At 39.2% G+C, this 12,614-nt stretch overlaps 1 protein-coding gene across 12 annotated transcripts in view; it reads right to left on the bottom strand.

The window, feature by feature from the left end:
• TAX1BP1 (Tax1 binding protein 1) overlaps nucleotides 1-5,339 on the bottom strand; it is a 62,734-nt gene extending 57,395 nt beyond the window's left edge. For 8 of the 12 annotated variants that reach the window (XM_005513493.4, XM_005513495.4, XM_005513494.4 and 5 more), the window contains exons 1-2: nucleotides 5,143-5,339; nucleotides 2,008-2,191 (exon numbers count right to left, since the gene is read on the bottom strand). In XM_005513493.4, coding sequence (XP_005513550.2) covers nucleotides 2,008-2,184 — 177 coding nt within the window. In that variant the 5' untranslated portion in view covers nucleotides 2,185-2,191; nucleotides 5,143-5,339. Of the gene's footprint in view, nucleotides 1-2,007; nucleotides 2,192-4,443; nucleotides 4,571-4,810; nucleotides 5,036-5,142 lie in introns of those variants that run through there. The other 4 variants (XM_065051401.1, XM_065051404.1, XM_065051403.1 and 1 more) reach the window with 2 other exon arrangements.
• Between the last annotated feature and the right edge of the window lie 7,275 nt (nucleotides 5,340-12,614).

The raw sequence follows: 12,614 nt of genomic DNA, 5'->3' as shown, positions 1-12,614 counted from the left end.
GTGTTTTAGAAAGGTAAATGATAAAACGCCTGCCTGTTTTATCAGTTTTCAAACTACCTCCATGTGGCTAGTTGATTGTCCAAGAACAATAAATTCTCTAGAAGTCACTCATTTCTACACTCAGATCACAGTATAGTACAACTTCTGTCTATTATCTATTCCAAAATTACTACATTTTCACAATTTATTTTACGGTAAACATTACTCATACACATTTGTAGACAGAGATACAGTTGGGACAGCTGGCTCCATTTAACTCACTGTACTATAACTACGCTATGACAGCATATTCATCACACATCCTGAATAAGCTGACATAGTCACAGAAAGAAAATTTTCATCTCTCATTGCTTCCTTCCCTTGCATTGATGACAATTAGGGGAACTGGAAATTCAGTTGGGGAATTCCATTAAAAAATATCCAGTCCCAAAATGTTGGTCATACCCTCAATCAATTCCCTGATTTGATTCATCACACAAGAACTTGTTTCACGTAAAGGAGAAGCAGCACAAGAAATAAGCCACCCTGCATAAAAGATGTTTCTTTTAGTAGTATTACTACTTTGTGTCAGCTCAACATGTTCCTCAAATTACTGCCAAAACTGTACTACCTGGCACTGCTAAGGTAGAATAAAAACTCATACCTCAATAGTTTATGAAACCTATCATCAGAGTCAAGATGAAATCAAAGACACCCATACAACATACAGAGCATTTTGTGTAGTCACCAAAAACAACTGTTTCACACTTTTTGTTTTTTCAGTTTTCCTAATTAGTATTTTTAGGGTCCTGTCTGATTGCCTCCTCACAAAGACCAACAGACAAAGCCACAACATTCAATTCTCAAGTTACATTTAAATAATTTCAAAACTTCAAAATGCTTATGTGTAATATGAACAGCACCCTCTTTAAAGTTCTGATAAAGATTTTCTTTAATTTCCTTAGTGCTGTTAATTAAACCTTCAAGTATGCTCAGTTACACTATTTGTCAAAACTTTGCAGATAATCAAGACAGATATACACATATCTTTAAAAACTTCCCACTAGAGAAATGTGCCTGTTTATAAGTTAATGCCTCCCTCGCACAATTTAGTGACTGTAGAGTCATTGCATGTAGCATTAAAAATGCTCCTGCATTGTTACAGAGCATGGTACTTCTATTTTGCAGAAGAGTAACTTATCTTGAACAAAAACAAAGAATCCATTGGTAATCTGCAGATTACAGTGAAGTCAAGCATTTATCTCCTTAAACAGTGGACAGTTCTAAGGGAAAGGTACTCCAGTACCAAGACAGCCTGTTACCTTTTTCCAAAGCATCACTTCTTTAAAGCCTCAATCAAAAGTTATCTTACCCATTCAAGAAAGGAATTCAAGCATCATCTCCCAGGAGCTATACAAAAAAAAAGCCAAGCAGATCAAGGTCTTCAACAGAAGCAGATGTAAGAATTAATCAATTTCTAATCCCAAAAATGAAACTTTATAACTTCTAAAAATAAATCAAATCACTAACACAAGACAACTTAGACGTAGCCTCACCCCTGCTCCTTTTTTCAAGGGTCTGTTTTGAATAATTGTAGTGATCCATACTGCTCAGCCTGCTCTAGCAACAAAAAATGAGTCACAGACATAAGTCCCTGATATACCCAGCTTTTCTTTCCACACATATTTCACACTTACTTTGGCTGTCTTCACACAGTCCTGTTCACAACATGCCTACGCATCTCTTCTCAAATCACCTTCATTTCATTCTACGTGACACCACCACATCACACTTTCCCTTTACTCCAGCAGACTTAAAGTGTACTCATTCCTCTAGTTTTGATTTCCAGTTTGATCTCTCTTACAAAACTCACACTCCAATAGCAGGAACCAATACACATCACCTAAGTGATGTTTCACTTAAGCTTACGAGACAGCTTTTACTGTTGTTGGAATTTATATTTTTTTAACTCGTAAGACAGAAGACAGTAAACATTTGAGAAATCGCAAATAAACAAGCTTTACTTACCTTGAAAATACCAACCCAGTCTTTCTGATGAGGATGGATAAACTGGGTCAGAGTGTAGTGACATTCAAGGTGTGTGTTCGGAAGATAACTTTTTGCCACATTTTGAAAAATCACATGAGCAAAATTGGAAGTCTGCAAAGTGTTAGTTGAAGATGGAATTTCTTGAAAGGATGACATGACTGATCTGTAACAAAATTGTACAAGTTGTTACTTCAATATAGTGGAAAAATGAGTTACGGTTAAAAATTTCATCTATTTGAAATATACAAAACAGAGAAACCTAACAATTAGTTCCTCTGTTCTGCAAACAGATAGCTACAGACCAAGTCCACTGCCTCAGCATCACTCCAAAACAACCACCTCTCAGAATAAAGGAGCAGTCATTTCAGCGATGACATAAAGATGGAGAGAAAGCACCGCTTAGCTGAATGCCCCCAGTATTATAGCTCAGATACAGTGGCAGAAAGTGGGAAATAAAAGCTGTGGTGTGAAAACAAACCAGGGTTCTAACTTAATGAAATATTCTTAACAGTTCTGGATGTGGCAGGGAGGGAGAAACAAAGCTTTGTAGCTTCCCTAAACTTTTCTCAGAATCTATAATGCTCAGTGCTTTTCACAGCATTTTTATATGTTAATTTTTAATTCCCCTCTCAGTAGAAGTAACAAACCTTAATCTTAAGACATTCTTTAAAACCAGGAAATTTTATATAAACAAAAGGGTTTTGTTCAGGGTTTGTATTTTTGGGGTTGGTGGGGTTTTGTTGGTTTTGTTGTTTGGGGGTTTTGGGGATTTTGTTTTTCTTTTTCTTGAAAAGAAGTTTTCTTGCCTCTGTTTAGCAGTTTGTGGGCATCTTTTACTGTTCTCACTGTAACATACATGCTCCCAGCCTTGCATGTTTAGCTTCATTACCATAAATAATGGACTTCATTGATAACAGGAACATTGAGACATGCAGGCAGTTTCACAGATTAACACTAATCAGTTGAACCGCAAAAGCTTTTAATCATGGTTTCCATTCACCACCTCATTCAGGATAAACAGTGCTAAAAATTCTAGCATTGCAAGATATTTCACAAGAACATCCCTTCCCCAGAGTCCATCATACCTGCCAGAAATAAAAGATTGACAACTGAGAAGTTTCAAGTGTTTGGTTTCAGTGTACAATCACAAGTTTGTCAAAACATTTGATATTAGGAGGATTTGGGCCTTATATACCCTAACATTTCCAGAAAAATGAGCCATGCTATTCTTGCAATCGCTATTAAAAGTAACTTACACTAACCAAGCAAATTCACATCTTGAATGAGGTAACTGCTAAGTGTGTGACGTATTACTTTCATTGAAGATACATGTGGAAACAAATCCCATCCCAGTGGCAGGGATGAGCCACTGCAAGTCTCAAGAAGTTCAAAGATTAAAGGCTGTCCGTGTATTTCCTATAGACTTTTAAAATGTCTTTTCAGCAGTTAAAAAATAAGTACCAAGGAGCTCAAGTCTTCTGAAATCAACTGCACTATGAAGTAAACAGATATTCATCATTCAAAGCAAGGAGAAGATAAACAGGGATTTTTTTAAGCCCTCAATGTCTTAAGCTTATTACTTCCCAAGTTAATGTAACACATGCAGTACATACAGGCAGCCACGGCATTATTTTGATGTATCAGATGTTAAATAAAAAGCAGTTTTGTACCCTCAACAACACAAGTAATAAGATAAAATGCCAAGCTTGTGAAGATTAACAGATATAAAGGACAAAAACAAGAACTTACACAAGCAAGAAACTGAGTAAAGATCAAAAGACAGCTTTTCAGAGACAACAGGGTACACATAAATCCTCTCTGTTATCTGGTTTCAGAGTCCAGAAGAGTGTAGAAAATTTTGCAGCATGAAAACTCCTACACCTCTCAAAACAGAGGATTACATTTAAGACATCTCTCAAATTCACTCTAAACTATACATGTTTCCACAATTCTAAAAGAAACAGGATACCCTTATTTTTGAGTGCAACAAATTAATTCCTTTTCAGTAATTCACTAGTACCTGAAACCAATTAATATTAATATGAAACAGACCATTTCAGTTGTTATTACCCAGAATAAGTAGAAAAAGAGAAGATAAAGCATTAATAACAAAACCAATTGAATCAAAACTTTTTTTTTTTTTTTTAAACAGGTCTATTTAAAATATTGGATAGCTAATTCTAAGCACATATTTAAAAAAAAAAAAAAGCAGCAAATATTCATTTCTGCACACTGGCTGCCAGCTACCACAACTGAGTATTTGCCTTAGCGAAACCACTAAAGGGAGGCTGGTTTCCAAGCCCAAAGCAGAACTATTAACAAATCTGAATTTGTGCGAACCAGCAGCACCGTCTGGGATTACTGTTCACCAGCAGGAAAATCCCCAGAGCTTAGGTGAAGCCGAGATCTACTTACAGTTCAAGGACAGTTTAGGGGATGCTGCGTGCTTACTTCCCTAGCCCACAGCTACCGGTTGGGAAAGACGGGAGGAGGAGCAGGAAGAGCTAAGCTTACGCTTCATTACCGACATGACAAGCAAATCCCTCCGGGAGGCTGAACGACGCGTTTGCTTTTACGCACCGAGAAGGACGGCAGCAGGAAAAGCTCGTCAGGCAGGAAAAACAGAATCAGGACGAGCCGCACCGCCCCAGCCAGCTCCTCCCGGAGCCCGGCAGCTGCGGCCCCGGCGGGGCGGGCGAACCTGACACCCCCCGGGCCCCTACCTGCCCTCGCCCCGCGGGGCCGGCCTGCGCCCCTTCCCTACTCCCCTGCTCCGCCTCACCTGCCCGCCGCCGATCACCTTTGCCCCGGGCCTTCACCACGGCGGGGGAAGGGAAGGCAGCCCCGCCGCCTCCCACAGCACGGGCGTCCCGGCCCCGCGCAACGGCCCTGCGCAACGGCCCCACGGCGGCCGCGGGCTGCCCCGTTCTCCCGTCCCGACAACGACCGGCCCAAGACAGCTCAAGGGGGCGGGGAGTGCCGGCCTCCCAGTGGCGCAGAACCGAAGCCCGTGGCCTAACGGCCCCGCCCGCCCCAGTGGCTGACGGAGGCCGGCAGGAAAGAGGGTGTCAGACCTGCCCGCTCCCCCAAGCCGGGCCCGGGCGGGCCCCTTACCTGGACAGGCGCGGAGGGCGCCGGGGACATCAACATGGGGCCTCCACCATCAGCGCCTCACAGCCCCGCCCGCTCGCGTCACTTCCAGCCCCGGCCCTGCCCACGCGGGGACAGGCCGGCGGGGAACCCGGAGCCGGATTCGGAGCCGGATTCGGAGCCGGCCGGGGGTTCCCGTCAGGCCCTCCCCTCCCCGCCCCACTTGAGCCGTCTCAGGCCTTCGCGCTGTCCCCCAGGCTCACACCTTCGGGAGATCCAGAAGGCCTGACCAGGGCTGTGTTCCCAGCGTGCACAGCGTTGTGCAGCTGTTAGTTCCATAAAGTTCATTTGACCATTATATAAGCACCTTCCCTTCATGTTTGCTATTACAATGTTATCTCTGTAATACTCATATACCCCAGTTTAATCATCTCCTCTATCTTACTTCCAAAACACAGGCGTACTTGCACTTTGTATGTTGCTACCATAGATCTCCCAGCCTTTACAAGTCATCCCAAGTCAATGGAGGCATAAGACAAGAGTAAGCATAAATGCTTACACACAGTTGTCCCCATTGTGTACATCAGTGGATGTCCATGAAAGTACATTACCTCATAAACACACTGAGTCTATTGGATTTTCATCCAAAGTCGAGTCATAGATCATTTACCAGAGTAACAGGGCTGAGTAACAACAAATGGTGATGAGTGACCATCATGGGTATGTGGGACTTCTCCCACTTTGCCAAAGGTTGGTTGCTGCCACAAATCTTCAAGAGCACCTTTAGTTCTTTGCTACCGCTGCTTCTTGTTTTCATGTGTATTCTCAACAAACAGGTTATGTAGAGAGACATAATATTATTATTAGAATTTAAATTATATTATAGACTATTACAGAATTAACTATTAGAAGTATTGACTTAGGTTTTAGACAAGTTAAGCAGCTTTTTCATGGTCAGTCCTAACAGAAATGAAACTAAGCTGGAGCACAGAAACTGTCCTTTTAAGTAATTAAGATTATTCACTGTAATTGTTTCTGTTTCGTGCTTCTTATTCCTGAAAACAATCTTATGTCTTCGGGTGTATCAGAGGTTACTAAGTAATCCTTTGATTTGTATACGCAATTAATAATCTCCTACCCATAAGTTCCATTTTCTCTGGAAAGCAATAAATTCCCTGCATTGTACTAATAGCTCGTTTTAGAAGACACAAGAAGTATATGTGCAGCACCCTCTCCTTTAAGACCATATCAATTTTTGTAGCAGAAAATGAAACTGGTATGTTAATGAGAAAAGCAATAACTATTCTAAGGAGGTCAGGAGAGCTATTTGTTCTTATCTCTGCTCTGCATTTCTTCTCTTCGCTGCTCTTTGCTCTGTATGACCTGATAAAGGGCTGTCTAAGAGTCACAAGACCCTGTTCTCATGTGGGCTGGGACTCGTGAAGAACTTGGAGTTTACAGTCACTAGCTGGGGAATATCAATGTTGGTGACACTAACAAGTAGTTTTGCTTTCATTTAACACCATTATAATGCTGCTTTATGGGAATATAATGGGAAGTTTGAAATAAAAATGTTCTTCGGCAGCTAACATAGTTTTTACAGTAAATGCTTGGAAAAAAAATCTGTTTCATAATGAAAAAATCTGTTTCATAATGAAAAAAATTATCCCCAATTCTGAGTTTTTTAAGAAACTCAAGGTATTTCCATGCTCAGTTCATAGCTGTTCATTCAGTCAAAAGAGTTAGTTGTGGTTTAGTCATAATTCAGTATTAAGTTATTATTTCTATTGATAAATGCAATGTAAGAGGTAAGCTACCTATGCCAGTTGTCACATGTGCAGTGTAAATATTAGGACAAATAAATCAATAATAACTTTTTTTGGTACTTATATCCACAATTTCCAGGAAAAAAATGCATTTTAAAAGTCTATATCTTAGCCATATATATGTAGTGGTTATAATACATGTAATATAAAAACAGTTCTTCAGTTGTTCAAATTAACAACATTTCTTACTGAAATACATGTTTGATTTAAGAAGTGTTCCCATGTATGTATTTGTATCTCAAGTTTAGATGCCAGACTTATCCCCTCAGAATTTATAGCTGTTCTACAGAAAGACAGTGCAGAGCCTTTTCTCATTTTGTTATTGCCGCTTTGAGAAATGAAGGACTTAAATGGACAAGTTGTGCACTGTGATCCCAGGATCGACAATCAATATGCTTCTACCAGTACAAAGATTTGGATCAAGAAAAATGTGATTGGAACTGGTGAAACTTGCACTTGGCTCTGAGAAGTAATGATTGAGTGCCTTAATCAGTCTGAATTTTCTAGGCAGGGTCATGAGATACAATTTCCTGAAACTCATCCATGTGATATAAACCTTTTGGAAAAGCCTGCTCTTCAGAAAAACAAACAAACAAACAAAAACAAAAAACAACCAAACAAACACAACACTTTTTCTATCTTTGCCTATATTCCTTGCAAAATATTTAAAACTGTAAAATAAAGAAGTTTGAACAGCATTTTTAGTGAATCCCTAGTCTTGTGAGACTCTGTAACTCTAAGACACTAATTCAATTATAAAAGCTTATTACAGGTATGATGGCAGTAATCCCATCTCCTTCTGACTTGATTTTCATTTTTCCAACCCCACTGATTTCAGTAATAGGAAACTGTTTTCATTCAAGACAGCATTTTACAACAAACAGTATACTTCCCATGTATATCAGAACTGTACTCTACGCACATAGAACGAGTGTTTAGCCAATATTTAGATTTTTTTTAAGGAAAAAATGGTGAATGTCAAGTATCTTCTTGATGCAATTCTTGCTGTATATGCCATAGAATCAGACCTGTGGAGGTTGGAAGGGACCTCCAGAGCACATTGAAGGAGAATGTATTGCTCATGGCCTTGCCTGGCCACAGTTTATATATCTCCAAGGATGGAGATTCTACAATCACTTAGAGGACCTCTCCCAGTGTTTGAAAACACTCATTGTAAAACAAGTTTCTCTGTATCAAATTAGAATTTCCCATGTTCCCATTTTATCTCTTGCCTTTTCCTCTTTCATTGTGCAGCTCTGAAGAGTTTGGTTCCATCTTTCTATACTCTCTCCTTAGCTGGTTGTAGATAGCAATAGAGTGTTTCTGTGGCCTTCTCAAGGCTGAAAAAAATCAGTTCTCTCTCATTTTGTGTCCGTATGTACAATTCCCAAAGAACATATGTATCAATTTCTTGGCAAAAAACATTTCATCAGGGTATTTATTTGGAAATAAAAAGCTGGCAAAACCTTTTTCTTAGTGTCACAATTTCTTAAGTGTATAAATATGAGGACAAATATCCAATGGCAAATTAAGATTTTGATTTTGATGGAAAAAAAAGGTAAAAATGTATATGAATGCTGTAACTGGATTTGAATATTACTAAACACAAAATAAGTTCGAAATTCAGTCTGGGATGTGAAAATCCCTCTGCTTTGTAATTATACTGAGACTTCTTCACCAGGATAAGACTTAAGTCCGTCTTCAGGCACAAGATGAATGAGGAATAAAAACTGTAAGCAGCTAACCAGAATTGCCAAAGGAAGTGTGGGGCAATTACAGACTCTTGGGGAACAGAGTTGAGCATGTTTGGAAAACTTCTACTATTTTAATATGCACACTACCTTTCTAAACCTCTGAGATCCTTTAGCTATTTGTAGCCTTGAAATTAGAAATGGGTCCCCATCACATCTGCTTAACCTTGGGTATATTTGAAGTTTTATTCAGATCCAGAGCCTAGCATTTTTTCTGTTTACTTCCTGCATTACAGCCCGAACCAAAGCCATGATGAGTTTTGGATCCAGTCCTGAATTCTTCCCCTGAGGCCCATCTTTGCTTTGTATGAGTGACAGAGAAATTATATATTTCTAGTCTTTATTACCAAAGAAAGGTACTTTATGTTGTGGATATTCAATGTATTGGTGTGACATGGTGATATTGATGAAGTGTGCTAAGGAAATATTTCACTTCTAATGATTTGATTTCATTTTGGTTTGACTCCTAGTTCAACACTCCCATCATTTAAAAGTATGGGCCATGTGAGATGTAAAAAATATATATTGATGTCACTAATCGGAAGCTCTTTCTGGTCACGTTGTAAAGCACACTTAATCAACTTCTTTAAGATCATGTTACAGAAAGCTATTAACTATAGTCTTAAAACAGTTAAATAGTTATAAATAATGTTTTATATTATGGCTGACAACACTGAATTGCCCAGCATTTAAGGAAATCTAATCACAGTGCATGCAGACTTTGCCTTCCAGTAAGATGGCGTGGCAAAACTTTGGAACATATTAGAAATCACATAGTATTGCTAACATTTCCTATTAAGGAGAAAGTCTCTCTTCGTATATTTTGGATTTCATTTCCAACACTTAATTGCAGCTGATGAAGAAAAGCTATTCAAAAGCTGCCAGGATTTTTAAATCTGTATGAGTGAGATTGATGAAATTTGTGGGTTTTCCCAAAAGAGTACAGGTGAGAGCAGACATGTAAATTTTGTGTGTGTGTGTATGTATGTGTGTGACAGAGAGAGGAGAGAGCAAGAGCTTACTCCTAAGGTGTGAGACTTGGCAGCGCTGCACCGTACAATGGGCACAAGAAACCGCATGTCTGTAAATGACCGCATTTGAATTGCTGTTATTCCACTGCTGGGTTACTGTATTGTTAAAGTGAAAAGGAATGTTTTTAATAAATGCAAATAATGAATTAAATGCTTGCACATACTGAGGCTTTACTCTCTGGTGTGTAATTAATACATGTGCACTGGAGACCCAGGTCTGGGGGAGTGTTTCATTTCTTATTTATGATGTTTGCAAGGTTTTTTTTTTCCTTCCAGCATACCTCATACTGGCATGCACAGAACTGCATGTAAATGACCACTGAGTAGGTGTCACTTAAATCTTAGCAGATATAGAACAGGTAAATACCTTTGTTTTGTGTGCTTTGGTAGATTTACTGTTTCTCCCAGCCTTTTATCTTTGCTGTCTGAAAGTAATAGGAAGCTCCCAAATGACCAACATTTTGTTTTCAGAGGCAGGAAAACTGCATGTGGCAGGAAACAAACAAGCAATGAGATTCCAAAACTCTTGTACCTCAAGGCACAGCGCTTAACTCTGAGGGACTGAAAGCAAAAAGACTTTCCACAGCCACCTACAAGCGTTCTTCTTGTATCCCCTTCTGGGTCACCCTCTAGCACTGGCTGCCACCGCTGACAAAGCACAGATGTGTCTGTATCTGCAAGAAGCTTGGCAGCTTTCCGATTTTCTCTTAGTGGTATGTCTTTTTCTCAAAGGATCTAAAGATGTCGGAGCCCTCATACTAACACTGTCTCCTGCTCCCCTATCCTGGCTCTTGCAGTTCTTGTGTCTCCAGTGCTTTACCCGTTTTTCTCACTCCTTGGCTCCCTGAGCAGCTGCATCTGTCACATCATGTGCTCCACCTGGGGAGCTTGATGCTGCCTCACATCACCCTTCCCAGCCCAGTATCACCCAACCAATGCAGAATGTCATGCTCAGGCTTGATTTGGCACCAAGGAGAAGGTCTGTCAGGTCACACAGCGCCCTTGTAAGAGGTTGTGCCTGTCCTGGGGCTTGAGACAGTGACTTGTGCTGCTTTTCCCCATAGCTGTACATTCAGCTTGGAGAGGGGTCTAAACCACTTGTGTAGCTATCTGTACAGAAAACTTCTTGGTCAACAGATCTTGAGTAGAGGTTCTCACCTTCTCCTGCTGCTGGAGTTCTGAAATTCCTACATGATGAGTCCTTAAATGCCATGTAAAAATAATAACCATATGGTTACATACATTACATACAAAACAATTACTAGGAAGTGCAGTGCTAAAATTAAAATCTGTCTTTCATTCATCCCCCTGATTATTTTTCATTCTATTGTATCTGTTATTTTGTACAGAGCAGAATGTTGCATTTGCTTTGCAAATTTACATACAGAAAGTAATGCAGTCTTTCTGATTTTATGTGATCAGTCCCACTTAGAAATTATAACTATAATTTTACCACACATATCCTATATTTTTAAAAAACTTTCATACCTTTTCTTATTTCACAAATTAATTTCCTTGTATAGCTAATATTTTTTAAAGGCAGAATTCTGCAGTGCTTACTTTTCTAAAACTTTCTACAAAAAGAAACATTTAAGAAATGGCTCCTCCTTTTGCTAATAAATATTTTACATTATAATGTAACAAAGTTAGCAATATTATCTGAAATGTGGTCACATGTTGTTGTGATTTGGAACTGGAATCTTTCAATCCAAATTTTATTTACATTATTAATGTGGGTAACAACTCTTTTAAAAACACTGTAGTGTCACAGCAATGACATATGGCTTTAGTTCACTAGATGACAAAGGATCTAGAGGGCCTGTAGTAAGTGTTTTGTACAAAACCACCATGGTTAGAATCTGTTTTACAGTGTGTATTTCAGCTGTCTCTACTGGCATATGTCAGTGGGCAGCATTTGGTCTGTATATCTGCATATTTTGCATATACCATATTTGTGTTGAAGAAGACTTTTTAAGGCTTTATGAAACTGCCTGTTTAAATGCTACCAAGGCCTCACCAAGCTTGCCAACAGTATCTGTTACTAATACTGCCTGTAAGTAGTGCAGCTTTCCCTTTAAATTAGGTGATAGAGGCATACGAGTCTGAAAAACAGCAAGTTATCTTAACAGTTTTTGAGAACTTTACCCATAATAAACCACACATTGAGATATATTTATTTATTTATTTTCACATTCCCAGAATCCAGGCGTTTTCTGTCCCTGTAAGAAGAGATGCCAAAAGCAAATTCAATCTGTAGCTCTCTCTCTCCTTCCCAGACCTTTGTTGACTTGCGATCCCCATTCTGCTGCAATTAGTCAACTGCCAAGGGAGAGTTTATTGGCTGAATATTCTTCCTAGTCCTCTTCTAAATTCAAATAGACTTAGTTTTTGTTGTATTAATCACAGGGTTGCCAGTGCCAAATCAGCTCATTTGTCAATGGGAATTTGAACAAGCTTCCAAATGGTATGAATTCTTTCCCCACAAAAGAGCAGATCTTATGAACGGCACCAACTGGATGTCAAACATCATCCTGATTTGCCATTTGCATATTGCTTTTTGATCATTTTACACCCAATATTTCACTTAGAAATCATTTATATCACAAGAACATTTGGCCCTCAGTATTATTAGGTAGCATGAAATATACTCAGTGATGGTATGAAAGTTATTTCCAATAGGGCTTATGCAGAACAGCTGAGCAAGTACGACCTCCTGACCTCAAAGTGTTTGTTTACTGGGAACTATATTCCAATTCTCTACATTTAATCTGTCTTGGACCAGACTGACATTCCCCTGCTAGATTTATTTTATCTCTGGAGGCTATTACAAACACAACATTGTCACTGCTTATCTAATAAAATGATAATAGGATTATATTACTTTAGCG

The sequence above is a fragment of the Columba livia genome, chromosome 2 (genome assembly GCF_036013475.1).
Source record: "Columba livia isolate bColLiv1 breed racing homer chromosome 2, bColLiv1.pat.W.v2, whole genome shotgun sequence".
Classification (NCBI taxonomy): domain Eukaryota; kingdom Metazoa; phylum Chordata; class Aves; order Columbiformes; family Columbidae; genus Columba; species Columba livia.
The sequence above is the reverse complement of the archived record's forward strand: the minus strand, read 5'-3'. Positions and strand labels throughout refer to the sequence as shown.